We start from the raw sequence: 21305 nt of genomic DNA on the forward strand, positions 1-21305 counted from the left end.
GCAGAATATTTCTGCACAGCTCCCCATGAACAGTCCTGTTTAACAGTTCAGATTTCCAAGTTATGGTAAGTACACTTGAATAATTTACCTTTAGGGTGATGAGCCTTAAACGGTAATCATCTGCTTGTATGACTTGGTTAACTGTGATTTCTATTCCTTCGTAGGTGACCTGTTCCTCTGGCCAATATTCTGTGCATTTCTGTGTGCAATATAAAATAGATCTAGTTAAGCAGGCATCAAAGGAGGTTCAGTTTTACTCCTCTGAAATTGGATATAGCGCATGCACAGATGAATATGAATGAAGATTTTTTCTATAATAAGTACGAGTTTCCACTTTTTATAGAAAGGACTACATTTCAGGTGTTTTTTGCTGCACTCAGACTGACTGTATGATAAAAAATGCACAAATAAAATAACTACTAATGACTGCTTTTAAGTATCATATCCTATTTTACTTTCATGTAAGGTGATGTGTATTTCAAAGGTTCACTAGGAAAACCAGTGGCAAGGTATCTATCTTTATTAATAACCTGCTGTTATATTTTCTTATGATAATAATCATTAGTATTAGGTACATTGATTATTAATATTTCTGTGGTGTATATAAATGGCTGTGGAAACACAAAATACATCTTTTCTATTTTTGATAAAGGGCCTTTGCTCTCTGAAAATAAAATTACCATTTTCATAGGTTTTTGTACAAAAGAACATGACTGGAGATGTTTTAGGAATTCAGCTTATGTACCAAAATAAATAGAGATGGAGAATCTTTCATCAAAGCTAGGGAACTAGAAGGCAATAGCTATAAGAGCTATTAGAATACTACATTTAATTTCACCAAAACACAGCCGGGGAAGCAGCCAACACAACCAGACATGAGAGAAGCTGAAGCTATAGTCCACCTGTAAATCTCAGCTCTGGTACTGATACCCGAGACATAAGTAAAAGGGGAACCTGGAACTTTCCTGTCCTGGAAAGATGACTGACAAAGACTGGTAGGTTTTGTATGCAATCTCTCCTTAAGCTAGTCAGTAGGCAAGGGAAACAACAAGCATTTTCAACTGGTTCATGGAAGAGAACTTTCAAGGGGAATGACATGAAGAAGGCAGGGTCTGAGATAAAGGCCCCCTTGTGATAAAGGGAGAGGCAACTTTTTGTTATTACAGGAGAATAAGGCTCTGCTGTTGAACAACATCTGTTAAAAAGGATGTTTGTAAGCTTCCTTTTTTGCATGACTAGACACAATCTTTAAGTAGCAAGTTAAATCACGTGTTGCTCTCCTCCACCAAAAATAATTCCACTCCAGAAGGAAAATAAACAAGAGAAAAGTATCTTGAAAATTACTGAGTCAAAATTTTTTGTGCAGGAGAATCAGCGTTCTTCCATCTGCCTAGTGCAACAGTTAATAACCCACTGGGAATGTGGCCCACTGTGCCTGTAAAAATTATTTACGCAGATTGCATTTTTTCTTCTCCTCCTCTTAAACTGCAGAATCCATTGTAAAAATCAAGTGCGCTAGCAACTATCAATAGCACAGACATTCTGCTTCAGAGAATGGAGTAAGATTGCCCACTCATTTCTGTGGGCTGTCTGTCAGTTCAGATTACATATGACAGGGCTGAGATACAGAGCTCTTCATACTCATATTAGCAAAGTCACTGCACCAAAGAGAAACATAAAGCCTTTGTTACTAGCATAATGAGAGAACAAAGGTTTTGGTTTTCAATCTATATACTCTGAGTCCTGTTATTCATATATTAATATACACTATGGAAAAAAGGGTATAAGTATAGGAAACATTCACATGGAAGCACTTACCCTATATTTATGGCTGAGATTCCTGACATCATTTAATTTTTGACACAAAAGATATCAAAAAAGACTCAACAGCTCTGTCACGATAAATAGGCTGCAGCAAGCTCCACTTATACAGTGCAACAGCACTGCAGTGCACTGCTTCCCAAAGCTGGTAAGATGGGTGAAATACTTTGTCAGTGTGCATAAGAACAACTCTGGATGTAAGTTATTTTGCATTCCTGTTTTACAACCCTGCTCTAAAAGCTATAGCGGGAGAACTCCTCAACACATACAACATACAGGACCACTGTTTCCTCTGCCTTTTCCTCCTCCTTAAAAAGGGTAAACCTTTTCAAAGTGCTTAAATGTTTCTGGTACGCTACACGTCATAACATCTCAACTTGTTATTTACCATAAACTGGCCCCTAAGACCTATGAAAAAGACCTATCACTTCAGCTTTGTAGTAACAAATTATATATTCCTCTCAGAGGCAGATGTGAGCTGAAATATGTTAGTATAAATCATACTAACATGATTGTTAGCATTCATGAGAAAACATTCAGGCCAGCAACACACTGCATTTTGCATTGGTAATACCCTAAGAGCACCTGTCCAATCAGCTGGCTGCAATAGCTGACAGTTATTAACTGGTAAAGCATAGTAATTCCCTGTGTCCATCTAGTCTATGTCTTTTTCACTGAAACTCAAGCTAAAGCAGTTTACATCACAACTAGGAAAAGCTAACGGTTTATGGACGTGCATAATTACAGGCACTCTGCTACCAGCTAGCAGTTAAGCCATCATAACTCAGCTTGTATCATGGTATGTCCACATTCTTGGGCACATAAGTGTCTAAAGCTTCTTCTCCAAAGGAAACAAACAATCTCACCTAAAATACCAGTGGGTTCTCAGGAATGAGCATTGACAAATACTGCTGCTGCAGTCTAAGAAATACTATTTGGAGCACTCTACTCCACCTTGCTGCCAGAGGTGAGGGGGACTGCAGGGACCAATACATGCCCAAACCAGTCTCATATCCCACTCTGCCACTATAGGTGGGCTTGAACTCAGAAACCTGCCTATGAACTGAAACTCAGACATGTGGTTCTGTCAACTTTGCTATGGGACAACTATTTCAGTAGGTAAGTTAATAATGAACAGCTGGAAGGCAGCAAGATTTTAAACTGAAAATATCACCATGTTAGATGGATTAGCAGAAACATTGCAAAAATTTAATTTCCTAAAGTACAAATTCCAGCAGGTCACAAATAGAAAACAAGCACCTTAATTTCAATATTTCAGTGGCATTTCCTAGGTGTATTCAGTAAGAGGGCCTCTGTACCTAAGTCAGCTGCAGTTGCTGGTCACTGTAACTAGCATGTTCAACAAATCAGGGACAGGCTCAAAGAAAAATGAATATAGGCAGTGAGCCATAATAAATGCAAGAGAAAAAAAAATGTACTGACTCTGTTAATTAAAGATACAAAGCCTTAAAAATAAGTAGGGATGGAGCACTATTGTTTTTGACACCTTTACAGAGGACTTTAACGAGTTTCTGCAAATAGAGTTTATAGAGGTCTTAGGTCAGCTGGGAGAGGAAAAATAGCAAAAATAGCAGTAGGCTAAGTCAAACAGCAAAACAAGACTTACAGTAACCTCACCAGAAAGCAGGAAAATCCCACATCTTCTCTAAGCCTGCAAAATGTAATGGTGGCTCTGATATCTCAGGCCACTGAACTAGCTTCTTTTCACTTATTTCCTCAGGCTTAGCATCTGTGCTGAAGATATCTGCTACAGTACAGACAAAATATAGACTATATGTAACACCATTACCTCATTCATCTCTTCTATATTGGTAATCATGACAATGATGGGAGAACGCTCCTGCCACACCATTCTCCAGAAATCACTTACAGTATTAACTATCGGTCCCTGAGTAGCAATATATACCTTTTCCTCTCCTCCATAGCCCTGCCAACAAAACAACAAGAGATCAGTTTTAACAGGGATGACCAACCATGACCTTGAGGGTTCAGTCTTTAAACAGAGAGCTACCACTGGTTGGAATGGAGACTCCATGGCATCAGTTCTTCCCTTTTCTATCTCTCTCCTGCACATGTGTACATAGGAGCAAAGGCAGAATATGGACTCTCACAGTTCCAGTAGTGAGAGTCCCACAGCCTTCAGGTGACTCTGGCTAGGTCAAGAGCCCTTCGCAGGCTTGTCTTCTAGTACCTTCATCAGGCCAGCTGATAATCAATTCACACCAATAAGCGCTGAAGTGTGTTTTTGTCTGGTCTGAACATGTATAGTTGCACTTTGAGATTTGGTTTTCAGTTCATGTAAGCAGGAGAGAAGAACAATCAGATCAGCTAGGATGCCTTTAAAAGCCAGTGGACATTGCAATTCTGTTTATGTTAACAACAGCTGACAGAGGCCAGGAAGACATACTAGACTGTTGAGTTCTTACCCTGATGTAGTTAGCATTGATGTAAGAGCTAAGGGGGTCATCTTGATCAGCTGAGGTAAGGCACACTCTGCTGTGAGGATCTGAAATGTGTAAAGAGATAAGCTACAGTTTATCAGCTGCTGTGAGGAGTGAACGAGACACACGAGATTATTTTGTACAGTCAGACATTTAGATGCATACATGGGCACCACAACAGATAGTAGTGGCCTTAGAGAGCTCCCATGTTTAAATGTTAACACAAAAAGAAAAAAAGAGGGGGGGGGGAGAAAATGATGGTTGGGGTCATTTTGATCCCTCCGATAAGTTTTTCTTGCTCTCTGAAGCCTTTTTAATTGTTCCTGTTGGAGAGCCAGAGTTGCACAGCTATTCTGGAAAAGGAGTAACTTTTTAGCTCCAGGAAAGTATTTCTCAATTTGTTAGGTCAATGGACATATCCTGGCTTGTAAGATATTAGAATATGGTTCATGAAATGACAGCAAATGCCTTTTCTCCCAAACCATAAACACACATTCCTTGCCTGAAAGTAAGCAGGAAGACAATAACTCTTTCCTCTGTTTTGCCTTGCAGTGAACTAAACTCCGAGATGTGCTATTAATATGATGGTTAAAGAGGAATTCAGGAGTATTAACAGTCTCAAGAATTTGGCCAACTTGCTTCAGTATTTGAGTTTCCCTCACTGGGACTGTTTATAAAACATTATTTTTGTTTAAATAAGATGAACGAATACATTATTCTATCTAGGAAGTTCCATCAAATTCTCACTGAAGTCAATGGGAGCTATTCCTCTAATTTTAATGGGAGCTGACACAGACCCACATCCATCCACTTTCACATGTAACACAAGTTTGTCATCCTTGTAGCAGAGGCTACAGCAGCAGTATATCACCAGAAGAATATAAAGAACAAACCACAAGTAACTTCTTCATAAAAGATTCAGCCTGTTCAGAAACCAGAACAAATAAAACCTGTGCAAGTAGTGTAATATTGTGGAAAGCAAAGGACCATGCACACAGCAGTATCTGTACTATTACTAACACAGACTCAGCATGAAATGCTGTCCTCAGACAGAACTGATTCATGTTACCTATACTGTGATAATATAATCAATCTGCAAAGCAAAGGTATTAACAAAGTTACCATTTTATAGCACAGAAGTATTGAAATTCAGTGAGTTTCTCTCAAATACAGTTCCCTCCTATTCTCCTTTGCTTGCCCCTATACTAATAGGGAGATTGAGACAAGAGAGGAGATAAAGTCAGTGAACCAGTAATTCTGAAAGCCCACATGCCACAAGAACCACATAAAAAGATAACAGCAGCAGCCAGCTACTTTTTCAAATGTCACTAGACTTGCTTTATGGTCCTTGCATGAACTACTTTTGCCTGGATTTTATGCAGAGTCACCCATGAAGTCTGTTGAAGTTTCAATAATGATTTTCCCTACTAATAACAACAACATTATGCTGTTCAACTTATAGTGTGGTCTTTAGGGAGAAATAAAATGGATCTGAAGAACTTGTTCAAGTAGAGTTCTTCACAAACTTGTAAATAAGGAGTTCTTCAAGCATTCATCAACTACTGTATCTGAAATTACTTTTCAATATGGACTTGATTACTGTTGTATTCACAAACATTAAAAATTATTTATAATATGCTTTCATTCCAAATGACAATACTATGATTCTTCCATTAATGTAGTGCTTACACTTGCTAAAGTAGTATGTTAGTGAACATTTTCAATGATATTATCGTATGTTATGAGGGGGTTGTTAACGCATTGTTGACAGAAAGAAGTTGCACTGTTTTACAGAAAGTGTAACTGAAGCCAAATTGCATCTCTTTGATACATAAACAGAAATAGCTCATTATTTTGAGAAAAATATCAAAATAAAGCTTCAATGATATTAGAGTCTGGAGCATGAATTTCAAATTTTCATTGAAAAAAATGCTTAAAAAAAAAAAATCAAGTCATACTCCTGATCAAAACACTTCTGCCAGGGCAAAACCAAGGCACAGGCCAGGTTCAAGTAGGTACCACTCCTTTAAAGATCAAAGCAAACAAGCAAAAACACAGTAGTAGTAGTCCCTACCTCCAAGAAAACAAACAGTATGCCACTTATTTGTTCCATAATCTTTTTTACAGTATATACAATAATATACTATACTATGGCATATACCATAATATACTATAGTTGTATTTACACTAAATCTGACATTTTAGAGCAACTGACTAGGCTTACTGAAATGTTCTGCCTAACTCAGAATGGTGGAAAGGCAACAGAGCTGCGTAGAAATTTAAGAAGTCTGTACAGACATTATGCTTGAAAAAAAATTCAGTGAGACTGATATTCAGCATCCTATAACAGGTTCTCAACCACCTCTAGAACTCCAAAGAACATATTTTTCCATCATATTCAAAGTGCTTCCAAATGTCCTAAAGAAAAGTTACCATTTTCTATCATATTCCATAGGACTCTTACCCAGAAGAGGAGGATCAGGCTGTTTGCAAACTACAGACAGGGGAACTTCACATTCATGAAATAACCAAATTAACCTCCTTAGCATGGCACTTCTCCAGAAAGATCCTTCTGCTACCAAAAACACCCCTTCTAAGCCATTTCACTACCCCCTCCCCAAGGAAACTGCAAAAAGAATTTACTACAAAAGAAAAATAAACTAGATGAATTAGAGCCTATTATCACATCTCCAACTTAATACAATTAATCCTAGGGTTGCAACTAACTGATTATTGTTAAGTGACTGCTTACCTTTAATGATAACTGCCTAGACTACTTCTGGAGATGCAGCTGGTAAGAGAATTTTAGTTATTTTTTAAATTTAAAGTAATAGGTTTTGGGGTTGACATTAGTTGGATAACCAACACTTGCTGTCCCATACAGGAAAATGGTAATCACAGTTGTTTGAGTCTGCCCTGCTGCAGTTCGTTCAGCAATTCCTGCCATTACCGCTTACTACAGCCAGACCTTAAGAGGAATGCTAGGTAGCTATGCAAAGCAGCAGAGGATACACTCGGTCAGCTTGGAATCCAGCAAAAACTGGATGCTCAAAGCCTAAAAGCATCCTTCTCTCTCTCTCCCTCTCTCTCTGTCTTCCCCCCTCTCCTACTTTGCCCATGGATAATTTACTGGGATCTTCAACTTTATGGCATAAAGGGGACATAGAGCTGCCCCATTAGCCTTCTCACTGCTGGCACTTTACTCTTGGAGACAGGAGGAGCTTACAGGGAAGCCCTCTTCTTTCTTCAGTGACACCAAGTCATCCTCTGGTCACAGCCAGCAACCCTGTGACATAACATTGCACAAGAGACTGATAGTTTCAGAATTCATTCAGGAAAAAAGAAAACCTAGACCCAGATCATAAAGGGCTTTGAATAAGCTTGTTAATCCTTGAAGGTACAGTAGGGTACAAGATAGTTATCTTAATCTTCAGAGGTCAACACAATAGCAATGGCTGCCAGTAATTATCTGTAAGGCTGAGATGGAGTTTAGAGTAATTAACCAACCTGTTGAGTGATTGTTCCTAGAAGTATATGGCAATGAGTTATATATTTTACAACTCAGTTTACAACACAAGAAGAGGGTGTTAACAATGGAAGCCATTTTGATGTTTCTGTTTAAACATCCAATTTGGGATATCTGAAATGGATCCAGTTCTCGAGTATGCATTAGATGCCAACTTCAGAACATCCAGGTCACTTTAAAATAAAGCCATCTGGGTATCTGTAACGGAGGCAACTGAAATCACTAGCCACTTATAAAAGCTTTCCTTTCCTGTAAAAACAGTGAATTAATGCTTCAATGATTCACCCAAATCATTAGTTCGTTTTAGGACAAAAAAATCTAAAACATATGGCTGCGTGCTTCTGCAGTTCTGGTTTAAGCGGAGTGCAAAGTCATCAGAAGGTTTGCATACATGTAATTGTTGAGGGAAAAAAAAAAGAACCATTTTCCAACCTGTTTTGTCTCCTAAAACGGTATGTATAGCTGAGTGAATTTTTGACTTCTCCACATTTATCTTTGCAAAGCTCAAATAGTTCTGTGTCAGGTTAGCAAATAGAGTTACTGTGGCTAGTGATGACAGCTTCCAACAATGCCTTAGAGCAAAAAAGAGGCATAACATCTTCCACCTGTATCACTTCTCAATATATCTTGAAATAAAGAGGAAGACAGCGATATTTCTAAAAAACAGCTCTAAAATAAAATGTTTCTCAAAATTTCTAGTCTTGGCTGAAAATAAAGACACCATAATAGAAAAGTATTTTGATTTTTTGTATCATCATAAAGCCATATGTTTATGATGGCTTTGACCCAATACCAGTCATTTTGCATGTAAGGTAGGGTTCTGAGAAAAAACATTGCTCAGGATAATAACACTGCTAAATTTAGCCCTTCTAAAGGAGTTTATCAAAGAAAATACTAATTAACATATGAATAAACACACCAAGGTCTCAGGCAGAACACCCACGATTCAATTCTAATGACTTAAGTCCTCCTGATGGTCAGTGAATCTTAGGTTCTCCATGCTCTGTACCTCTTTTGAAATTTGATTTAAGCTTGAAAGCCATGTTGCTGCTTCATAAATACTGCCTTTGGACAACACATGGTAGTGACAACAGTTGATACATCCTGGAAAGCAAAGCGCAAAACCTTTCAGCATGTGGAACAAATCACTCTACCTCACTGACTTAAAAAGTAGGGAACTTACTTGGGAGAATTGTTTTGTAGCGATTCTTCCGCACTAAGCCTGGAATATCATATTCCTTTGGATCAACGAAGTTCATTGGAATTTCCTGCTCAAAAAAAAAAAAATGCAGAGTAGGTAGTATTATTAGATTCACAAGAATAAAAAAACCTAAATCCATTATGTCCTGCCTGCGAGGGTGGAGAAATGATGAAGTCAGCTGAGACATATGGTACTGTACTTCTAGCAATTTACCACCAAAACATGACTGATGTTTCCTTTTACTGTCACTGTCTTCCGTTCTGAAATCCTTAATATGAAAATGCTCATAGTGATTGATTCATTGAGTAATATGCACGATGACATCATGTTAGCTCCTAGTATTACTAGAGCAGAATTACAAGTTTAGGCGCAGAACTCAGCAAAAGGTGGTATATAAGATACTCTGCTCCAAAGTTACTGGGCCTCAGACATCATCCTTTCTGACTCACACTCTTTCACTCTCTCTTAGGGCAAAGGGAATAATTTGCTGATGATTCTCACCAGTAACAAATTCTGACACACACTATGACAGGTTGGCACTGTGACCTGCCACTATGGACTTGGGGTGGGGGGCGGTGTCACTCTTTGTGCTCTCCACACTTCCCAGCTCCATAGGTCAGCACAGCAAACAAGTGTTCACTGGTCACCTGCTCTCAATGCTACTGGACTAAAGGACACACGAAGATAGAGGGGCTTCTTGTTCTCACTACTCATTTCTTACAAAGCATCAAACACAGGTGGCGAGGGCAGGGACAGACAGTGTAAGCACTGACTGGAGTCAGCAGGTGTGTGATGGGTTGGGACGCATCAGCCCCCGCTCAGCAAGGAAGAGGCTTATGAGGGCTTTTGAGCACAGCTGTTCTTCTAAGCTGCAGCACACTGGAGGTGGGAGGTCAGTACTGGACATGCTGGGAATGGAGTCAGGCTGAGTAAGACATACAGGCAGTCCTCACACTGGGAGGAAATCAGGATGAGCAGAGTTACAGACTGTTAATTCTGGAGCTTTCAAAGAGTGATTGTCTGCATCTTGTGTCTCATACAGTAGTGGGCATAATGTTGGGCTTAACCAGAGGCAAGTAATAATAAAACAATAAAGTGATTGTGGAAGTACTATTTGGTGAAACTACCATGTAGTTTCTTCTCAATTTGAGAAACTGCCTGGGAATTAAACCTACATGTTTTCCTCCGTTATTTGATATTTAGTCACCCAAAACTCTGCTTAAGCCAGGTTCTACGGTCTTTCTTTGGCACTTAGTCATTTACTATTCAAGCAAACTCTTGCATAAATCAACAGGATTCTGCCTTAAAAACCTCTAAAGTCTGTAAGAACTGGAGAAGTTAGCCATGCAAGTGACACCTCTGCTTTTTCTTCTAAGAAGAAACATAGCCTCTTGCTTCATCATGAATTTGGACTTTCAAAACCAAGTAGGTTAGATACAGACTGAAAACACATGCTACAGGGCTAGCTGGTGATAACTGTTTCATAAAAAAAATAGTTCTTTTTTTTTTAATTGAATGAATTTTTGATTAAGTGGCATTTTTGTCTATACTTTTCCATTTTTAATTAAAGAATGAACACTGTTGGAGATGATTTGGATGATGAAAATGATTTTCTGAGCACCAGGAAAGCTCATTCAAGAGTTCTCACAGAAATTAAATTCTCCCCCCCTCCCGCCTATTTCTAGCATTCCTTTCCTTGCTTGAAAGCTACAGTGGGCCTTAAGAGACTGATGAAACTGTATACAGACTTGTTTAACAGTCAACTCAAACACTCAGTAAGCAAATACTTCCTCTCCAGAAAAACAATAGAAGCTTTACATTAAAAGAATCACATATTGCCTATACAAAAGCTGCTCTTTATCATCTTGTACAGCACTACACGAATTATGAGCCCCATATATTTGGTGGTCTGTTTTAAAACTAAGGACCAAACTATTGCACCTCTAAGTGTTTGGAAGGGAAATAAAACCTACAAATTGCATGAGGAGGGTTGATGGCAAGGAGTACTCTGAAACGTTAGACCTTACAGGTCACAAAGAGGACAGGTTGAAAGGACCGCCATGTTGCAAAGCGTTCTCCTCCCCCTACTCTGCTGGGATTCCACATCTAAGAGAATATTTCATAGGCTGGTATTAACTTAGTAGCTCTTTATTACATGCCCTGAAACATGCCAGGGTGTAGACTGTGCTTTGCTTAGCTCCCATCTTGTGCTATAGTTTACAACCCTGTCTAGTAGACATAATAGCCACATTATCCACTGCATTTTATATCATTATATCATAGTATCATTTATATCATTAATAGTCATACATCCACTGCAGCTTTTTACATTTTTTTGCCCTGGTACAAATGGCAACACCTATAGCGGAGACTCAAACAGTTAGGGAGAAGATTCAGATGGAACACTAATAACTAAAACACCATCACACTGACTGGACTGAAATGTATCTGGTCTTTCTCCCAAACTACTTAAAAATCCTGCTTTCACCTGCTTACTTCGTCTCTGTATGTCAAGGCTGTATTTTTTCCCCCAGATAAGGCTAAGAGTTCTTTCTTTCAAATTAAGAGAGGATATAGAAACCAGGGAGACATCAGAATCCTAAAAGCAACTAAAAGAGCAGTTTATAACTAATAAGTATTTTTTGTGCAAATAAAGCAAAGCTACTTTCTATGGCTCCTCTTGAGTGACATAGCCATCCTGTGCTTCAGTTGTCTGGAGAACATTCAGGCAATTTAGGCAATAGCTCCATTCCAAGCACTGAAGACTAAAGAGGATTCATCTGGGTTGATTTCATCCCTGCGGTGACTCCACAGATTTCAAGAAGTCATGCCTACAGCAAACCCAGCTTTTTTTTTTTTTCCCTATAACTTAGGGATTTTTTTTTTCCCTTAAACATAACATGTTGAGGAAAAAAATAAATAAATTTGTGAAAACAGAGCAGTTTTTCATTGCCAGATTAATTCTGTCATTTGTATGGCATGATCACTGCAACTTTTTGGATACTGTCATTCTGAAGGGTGATGACTTTGAGGATTTCATTAAGTGCTTCACTGATGGAAGAGGAGTTTTTGTTTACTAATTTTAGTCTTGCAGAAAATAATAGCCAGATTCATAGAAGAGACAACATCCCACTTTTCTGATGCTGCTAGACTCTTACTCTATAGAGAGAGGTCAGAATACTCACAAAGAACTCTGCCTGGAGTATGAAAGGATCCAATGCTTTCTTGTGCAGCTCCTCTTCAGTAAGGATGTTTGATGCTGTTTGGAGGTATTCTTGAGCTGACTGTTCTCGTGGTGACATGACATAGCCGAAACCTTGCTCAGAACAGCCTGGTGTACACATATCCAGTGTGAGTGAAACATTTGAACCTCTCCTGCAAAAGATAACAATCAGAGTTTGTTAACAACAGAAGAGATCGACCCACTATTGCCAGTACGTGTCGGCAATGGATACAGCCCTGATGCCAGATAAACAATAACTTTAAAAAAAACCACTCAGCTTACGCTGGGTTCACTACTGCCACAACATGTGAACAATGGGTGACATAGCCAAGACCAGAAGATCATTTTTGTAATGAAAACACACTGGAAGATGAAGGCCAACACTTTCAAAATGTTGTCTATAGTGAGCTAACTCTGTACTGTCACCTAAATCCAAGCAACTTATTTTTCAAAAACATTGAGCAGGCAACCGCATGGAAGTTTTAGTAATTGTGTAGATCACACCACATTTCTGGATGCTTAAATATGGACTGACGTTTAAATATCATCAGTGAAAATCCTGGCTCTAGTTGTCTTTAGGTCAGATCTCACACTCTACTCTTACCTGAAGATCTTACTGCATCGATGTTGTTCTAGGCTACCAGCAAATGCTTATTCAGTAAATGTTACCAGTTCAACATGAGTAAGAGTAGGAGATGCTAACCCATTACTGTAAATAATTTTTCTGTCTGAAAAGCTTTTCTTCAACAAGTGTTAATTGTGAGAAGGGGAAAATGAAGGCCCTAACATTTTGACAGTGATGCTAAAGACTCTAGTGTTATTGAGTGCAGAAATGTTGGTGACATTCATGTAAGTTAGCCATGCTATAAAACAAAGAAGCCAAAATCCAAGCACTGTTTATTGAATACAGTTTTAAAGCTCTCCTGAGCTTCTGTCAATCTTGCATACTAAAGACAAAAGTAAGGTCCAAATGTCATCAGTGAATCTGTAGTTAAGAATCTTTAAAATAGTAACACCACCATGAAATTTGATGATTACTATCTGTAATACTCTATATATCCACACAGTAGATCTATATTTGATGATTCTCAGTCAGCAAAATCTACTTGGGAACTCTTGCAGGGGCTGTTGAAAAATACGTATGCATACATGCACAACTAGCTCACAGAGAAGGGCAGAAGCTGTTACGAGGATGACAACCTTTTTCTGGATTCAGGAGTGATTCCAAAAGATGTGCAGGCAGCCTCCTACTATGATTCAGTCATGGGGAAAAAAAAATCTTGCAAGAAACATAACCAATAGTGGTAGACATTGAATTTTTAGAGGCACTTTTTATAAAATTTTGACCCTATTCTGCGAGCTGCTGAATTGCTACATTTCCCCCCCTAGAAATAGCTGTATTTGACTGGTAACAAATGCTTTTCTTCTTCCTTTTTTTTTTTTTTTTTTTTTTTTTTTTTAAGGTAGAAGAGGCTATGCATATAAAGGTATTAATGTCTCTTCAAGATGCAGAAATGAGATTGTCTGCTCTTAAGGATGATATTCAGTGCTGTTCAAATTTAGCTAGCATCCTATGGACATGACAGACATGGATAAGCAGGATGGATGAAAAAGAGGGGCAAGTAGGTAATTTAACACAATAACAGAAAGAGTGACCAATGCTTGATGTGAAGGAAATCTGTCAGAACACAACCCAAATCTGAAATACTATCTGACTTCTCAAGCACATGTGTATGTTAAAGAGGAATTTATTTTACATTTGAGTGTACACTGTGAGAACTTCAAGCAATTTGCTTCCTATATCCCATCTTTGTTTCTCTGACAGTTTTTAGTTGTTGTTGATATTCACTACATCTCTTGAAATAGTTTGTAGTTTTCCTGCAGCCTGCCACCTGAGAAGAAATGGAATAGTCTCTAAAGAGATGGAATGAAATTAGGGATGCTGAAAGGCACAAATGACACCGAATTTCAAGATCCATCTTGCCCAAAATGAAAACAATGGCAAAACTCACTGATATCAACAGGCTCAGGTACATGCCCTAGAGGTCACTGTAATCTTATATTTAAAGCAGAATGTTATAATGTAAAAGATGGGACATTTTAGGGCAAATGATGTAACCATGATTAAAGTGTGAGAAAAACACATTATAAGCTCCATAGAGGCAAATTAAAGGCCTCTGCTGCAACACTCCTCTTTTACCAAGTAGCAGCATGTGAAGCTTTGCAAACGCGGTATCATACACTTTTAGACAATCTACTCTTTAAGTTTTAGATGAGAGCATTAACTACTGTTAACACTTCAGCTAAGCCTGAAAACCTCAGAATAAAGAAAGTGATACTTTTCTACATTAGATCCTTCAGTAATCTCGTTCTTATTCATAACACCATGATCTTTGCAGATTTTTTTGGTCAGATTTCTATCCTTAAGATCTGCTTTCTGTTTCATTGAAACAACTGAAAGAATGCAACATAGAGAGAGATGTAGGCTGCCAACAATGTAAACTCAGACTTCCTGTGGTCCACAGAAGGAAGGATAGGAATTTAAACCAACCTCAGTTTTAGAGATGAGGATGCCAAGTCTGGTGTCCTACTTCCCTTACACTCACACACACACGCATGTGGACACACAGTAAGACTAGTAAAGTGAAATAATCTGAAATTCTAAGAATAGTTCAACCCAACTGAGTGCTCAGTACTCTACTGCACCTTACCACGGCCCCATTCACACGTTCTAGAGTTCACCTATCTCTGGGCCTCTGTCTTTCAAAGCATGCCTATTACAGTGACTCTTCTGTAATATACACGAATGAAGATGGAAAAATGCAACACAAATCAATACTGCATCCTTCCCGTCTTTATTTTGTCTTTAAACTGCCTTTTCCCAGTTGTGAATATCTCTGAGAAACACTGTTCTCTTGCTGGTTCAAGGAGTGAACACCAGCTTACCCCAATGCCATTATCAGATTCACTTCAGAGGAATTCATTTAATTTAGGATTAACCCATTTATAAGAGAACTACCACAAATGACCATTTGTACTACAACTGGTTTTTAGAGAAAGGACTACTCTTCCAGCATGAGTGATAGGAAAAAAAATAAACAGGGTCCACCTTCTGGTGGCAAAAAGTTTCAGTGCCCTGCAGTGGTTTTCATGCTATACAGTTGCCATCTCAGGAAATGGCAAGAGACTAATCTAATAGAAATAGAGCTCCTAAAAGAAACAAATGTCACTTTTGAACAAGACTTGTTGGCAGCCATCTGGAAACTACATATTTGTTGGCTAGCATATTGTATATTTATGACTGGACTGAAAGCAGATAGAAAATTAAGCAGCTGCTTGGCTTTTAAAACGTGTTTTAAAGTGACATTCAAGAAGGCAACAAAGCTTCCTGTTAGGCACAGAACTCCTAAGCCCATAAAAACCTGGGACCAAGCTTTTGCCTCTTCATTGCATCTACCCTACCTTTCTTGCAAGCCCACGGATTTAACTGTTAGCGTAGCTGGATCTGTCTCCGCTTTAATGTCCATTACGCAGTCAAAGACTGGGGTCTCTGGTACAGGATCCAAATCTAGGAAGTCATCCTCATTTTTATCCTCTGTCCACTCTGAGTACGTGAATGAAGGCTGACGGCTCACAGATTGGCGTCTGTCCTCTTGTAGTGGAAATGGGGGGTCTGGACGGGCTCTGAGCAGATGCCAAAACTGGAGAAAACAAACATTTTAAAAATCTTTCTGCTTGTTGCCAACCCTTCCATACAGCCTAGAGGGTTTGTCTTTAGAGTAGCAGCCCGATTCACTATACCTTGTAGAACTGGATGCTATTAAAGAGGACAGGAATGTTCTATCCAGGAGCAGCTTTGTAGTGCATGTTACAAGGATTCACATTTACCTATTCAAACATGCTTTCAGCCACAGATGTTTCCACAGAGGTAGCCAAGCTTAACTCGCGGACACAGTGGAAGCAGAATGTGCTTGTGACTGTCATATGCAAGCCAATGTGATAGCACTGTCCTTTTGTTCAGTTTACAACCCTTCCTATACTTGTTTACAAAAACAAAATCTACTGTACTGTTCCACAAATTATACCTTTCCTAACTTAAATCTAAGACATAGATAGAGCTGAGTTAAGAAAGATAAACATGATTTTTCTGAACTACACACCCTTGATAATCTGGCACTGTAGCCTAAATCCATGTGTTAGTCGATGGCATTCTAAAGATGCCTAAAGTTTGATTCACCTTGATCATTTTTTGACTAGTGGCAAAGCCTGTCCTGTAACTTAACTGGTTTACACATTAAACAATAAATCCTGTAAAGTTCAAAGGCATAAACATAATAAAGTTTATAATTGGAGTTAATGAAGGGTTGAAAATGGTATGAATTAAAATTATTGTATCATATTAGTTCACACAGATACTGTGGTACACCAGATGATTTGGAGACATCATTAGACTGTTCAATCTTACACACAGGCATCAGTTAAAAACTTGAAGTCCATAATTGAACTGTGGGATCTGGACTCTTAGGCCAACTTCTTCCCTCTAGCATAGAACTAGGACCAACGTCACCCAGAATAAGTGTTACATAAATTATCTTGTCTTGTTGTGCACCCTTCTGAGACCAAGGAGATTCTGAGAATGTGTCACATTTCCCTAAGTAAAGTCTCTTCTGTCTTTTTCCTACATAGCTTTTAAATGGGTATCTGACTTTCAAAAACATGTAGTGTTGAAAAAGTTCCCATGCTATTAAAGTACATTAGTTTCTGTAAGATTTCAAAAGCCAATTTTCTTGTGCATGTGAATCTTCATGAGCTTTCATCCCTCTGAGCCTAGGCAATAAAAAGAAGTGAGGCAAGTTTTCATTTCTGTCCATATCAAGCTTTAGAGAAGGTTAAACTCTCACAAACCAGCAGCATTCAGTTGACAATTACTTCAAAGAGAATATTTTTTCTTGCAATAAATCAAAGTACACTGCAGCTATAAACATACGAACATAATTGCTAGGTTTTTATTCTAAACACATCTGGGGCCAAATCTGAACTGAATCTGTCCACATTTGGTCCGATGGATGACAAGTAAGAAGCTTAAAGATCTGATTATATTTTCAATCTCTAAGATGACTTCTGGAGCTTGCCAATCTCACGGTACTAGTTATGGTTCTTACACATATCCAAGGACTGTAATATCCAAGTTCACAGTGTAAAGCATTTATCTGTTCACAGCTTTGTACAGAAGGAGCATGTTGTTGTTACTACAATCAACACTTGTGCTGAGGGCTATGTGTAAAGCCTAGGTGCCAATTATATACTACAGATGCTAATGCAGAGCTGGTACGGTCACATAGGATTGAATTTACTGGTGATATAACAAGCAGTAAATCCAAAGAAATATAAAGTTTGCCCTAAAAGCAGAGACACTTTCCTTTAGGTTGAAAAAAGTGTGTGGGCAGTAAGAGCTGTCCAAGACACTGAAGGAAATTAAATTATACTTAAAAGTAATGGAATAAAACTAAATAACAGAAAGATAGTCAGCTCTGAAAACCTGGTTAGGAGGACTAGAGAGCACTGCAGTGGTTCCTTGCAGCTGCCTGGGCCTTAAAGCACCATACAGTCCTTACATGAGGCAGAAAGCAGTCAGCATCAGTAATACAAGCCTTAAGCGCTCTACCTGGCCAGCTGTTTTCACTGTGATCACTGTTCTGGCTATTGGGTATTCTCAGAAACATGTCTCAAACCTTGGCTCAGGCCTGCTCTTCTGAAATTTTTTTTCTAACATTTGTTAGATTTACAAACTCCCTGACATAGGAATGATCTAGATTTTAGTGTGTGCACAGAGCAGACTTGCATTAATGCTCTTGGTATCATGTCCAATACGCTGCTTGCCTACTATTTCTCAGTCTTCTTGGATGGCCTGACAGCTCTTGCTCTACATTAAAGCAACAAAGTAGCTGTATAAATAGTCACAATTTCTCCCTTCCCCACAGAACCAATGAAACAGGACTACAAGTTACCTAAGGTGCTGAATAAAAAAAATGCATAAGCTGCTTCTCACTAACACATTGTACAGTACCTGCATCAGTGTGGGACTGATGTATCAGGTACACCTGTAACGGGAAAAGGGTACATTTGGAAAAGAAAGATTTCACCATAAATGCACTCCTCAATGTAAAGAACTCCTTCTAGGCAGGAAATGGCTTAAAATCCATGAAAATAAAAAAGAGAACATAGTGGGCTGAGACAAAGAGAAAATACATAAAACTCTTCATGGAACTATCTGTGGTCCATCAAGCTGGGATCTAGAAACCCTCCCTGTTCAGTTCCATCACTGCATTATTTGCCAGATCAAAGGAAGTTATTACTCCTCACTACTTAGTGCTGGTGAAGATGCATCTTGCATGCTGTGTCCAGTGTTAAGGTCTCCAGTTTAAGATGGATATGACAAATTGGAGTGGGCCCAGTGGAGGACTATGAAGAAGGCTGGGGTGTAGAGTACACGGTCTGCGAGGGAGGTTGAGGAGTTGGGCTTGTTCAGTCTGGGAAAGAGAGGGCTAAGAGCAGACTGCAACTACTTGAAAGGCTGCTACAGAGATGAGGCAGGAGATTCTTCTTGGTAGTGACAGCTGATATCACAAGGTACATCAGCCACAAATTGCAGCTCAGGAAATTCAGACCGAACATTAGGAAAAATTTCTTCCCCACAAGGGCCATGCAGCCTGGGCACAGGTACCCAGAGAAGTGACAAACCTTGGACATTTTCAAAACTTGTCTACAAAAGCCATGTCCCCAGCCATGTGCTGGTGACAGTCCTGTTTCAAGTAGGATGTTGGACTAGAGATGTCCAGAGGTCCATTCCCACCTGCAGTCCTATGACTCTATGATGTACTGCATTTTACTGTTTAGTCACTCAAACCACATGTATATGGTACAGCCTCAGCTTCCTGAGCTGTCTGAAGGCACACTGCTCTAAGGATAGGAGACCACGTTCTACCTGTATTTTCCAGAATTGTACTCCAACTCTAACATAACAATATACAGAGGTATGAACAACCATGTTCAACTGCAGCTCCCTCAAAAGAAGGAATTCCCCCTAAATTTCCTACCTAGTGCACATCTTTGTGCCAGAGAAGGCACAACATGCTGCCCTTCTGCTCCCAAACAGCTGACAGCTAACTAGATTAATTGTAGTCATGCCACTAATCTTGTTCTGCAGCTGGGGCCTTGGCCTACATCTGCAAGGGTATTACATTCACAAGCACACTAGTGCTTTGGACTAACTCTTACTGCCCCTTAAGTCAATGAGTGCTCTGTGGTCAATTTGAAAGGTAGCAATATCTGACGCTCCCTTTACTGGATCATATCTCTCCTATTATAAGTGAAAGTACTTTACCCACCTGTGGATGGAAGGAATAAAAGCCATCAGCTGAATCCCCAATTCATCAAGAAATTGAGCAAGGATAAGCGTAGTCAGGATTCCTCTATGTAAAGCATGACAGTAATTACACAGAAATATCCCAGAAGGTATTATTTTAAAATCAACTTAGGCAACTGAAAGTAAATTGGACATTTTCTAAAAACTCGTTGGAAAAAGGCATGAACATAGTTTACGCAGCATCATAGCTTACCAGAGATCCTACAAGTAACAGTCCTAGAGAAGCTAATGACAGCAGGACATATGATATCACGATGCTCCCGACCCTGGTCAGGTCCTGTGAAACGACAGAATTGACAATGATTCATGAAGTATTCAGGGGCATGTGTGTGTTCTCTGTAAACAGTCTGAATTCATTCATGGATTTTCCATGTTGATTAGTCATACCATGCTCTTGTCTGTGGAAAAGCCACTACCAACAAAAAAATGCCAGGCTTTGGAGATGACTGAAATTGAAACCATCTCCAAGCCCCAGGATCTCTGAACATCTGAAAGCTGGCTTTCAGTATTTTGGCACCAGTCATCACAGAGAGACTGCTCCCTACCCTCATACATTCGCAACACTGAGATCTGGATCCATGACTCAATTTTGCAGCTTGGGCTTGTCACCATCCATGTAATTTTATCTCCTGGCAAAGGGCTTTGGTTAGTACTGTTCATTTGTTCAAGGGCCTAAAAAAACAAAACAAAACAAAACAAAAAAAAAAAAAAAAAACAAACAAAACAAAAAAAAAAAACACCACACCACACAGTACAGAGGAGTTAATGTCCATCCCCAGCAGTGTCACTGAAATTCATTCCAATGTCCTAGCCACATCTATAGTAGGTTCAGAGTTCAGCCTATTTTCAGTAATACATGCAAAACAAAACATACTTCTAATGGAATTCAGAGGATTAGGAATTTTACTCTGCTTCTGACACATTAGTATGGCTAGGGAGAAAATCAGAATTTCCAGAGTTAAGAGCTTTTATTTGCTCATTTTAATGTCAATAGATTTCTTCCCCTTGACTGTTCTGGAGCCTAGACTGCAGTAAATTTGTACTGTAAACAGCGCTATAACAAACAGACCTCAAGGATATGCATGAACATCTGCACAGAGTCACACTCGGGGTGTTCTTGTGGCACATTCTAGGAATTGCTCTCCTCCATAATGAACCCACAAAACTTATTTAAGTCCAAATGATATAAATCAGCAGTTTTCTGTAAGAAATGATTTGTTCATGACTGACCCACTGCAAATAAGGTACAGATAATCAGAACACCTTATCTTCTATAAAGAGCTTTAATTATGCGATAGAAATCCAACCGAGAAAGGTTGAAGTACTTCTTTCAGATAAACAAAAGAGCAGGCGATCGGTAGCTCAAACACTATCAAGTGAATACAGAAAGCAACTTCCACTTACTTCAAGCCCAAGAGGCAAAGAGTCAGAGTTTCTATTTGTTCTGCACAGCCTCTACTACAAAGATTGTGTACAATGAATGTAAATATTCTGATGGCAAATACATTTGGTGTGATTTTTGAAAGTACCTGCTTACCATTTAAATAAAGTCCTGTCCACACTAGAGAAATCTGCAATGGGTGTAATTACCCCAGTAATCCAGCAGATTCATCATACTGATACATATGTCGTTTTGTCATGGTGAG

General features: G+C 39.0%; 1 protein-coding gene across 1 annotated transcript in view; it reads right to left on the minus strand.

The window, feature by feature from the left end:
* The window catches only part of PTPN5 (protein tyrosine phosphatase non-receptor type 5), a 44940-nt gene that overhangs the window by 14368 nt on the left and 9267 nt on the right, over positions 1-21305 (minus strand). Inside the window, exons 4-10 of the mRNA XM_062576258.1 lie at positions 19853-19936; positions 15696-15934; positions 12196-12385; positions 8993-9077; positions 4269-4348; positions 3632-3769; positions 89-199 (exon numbers count right to left, since the gene is read on the minus strand). Coding sequence (XP_062432242.1) covers positions 89-199; positions 3632-3769; positions 4269-4348; positions 8993-9077; positions 12196-12385; positions 15696-15934; positions 19853-19936 — 927 coding nt within the window. The remainder of the gene's footprint in view (positions 1-88; positions 200-3631; positions 3770-4268; positions 4349-8992; positions 9078-12195; positions 12386-15695; positions 15935-19852; positions 19937-21305) is intronic.

This window comes from Rhea pennata, chromosome 5 (assembly GCF_028389875.1).
Source record: "Rhea pennata isolate bPtePen1 chromosome 5, bPtePen1.pri, whole genome shotgun sequence".
Lineage (NCBI taxonomy): Eukaryota > Metazoa > Chordata > Aves > Rheiformes > Rheidae > Rhea > Rhea pennata.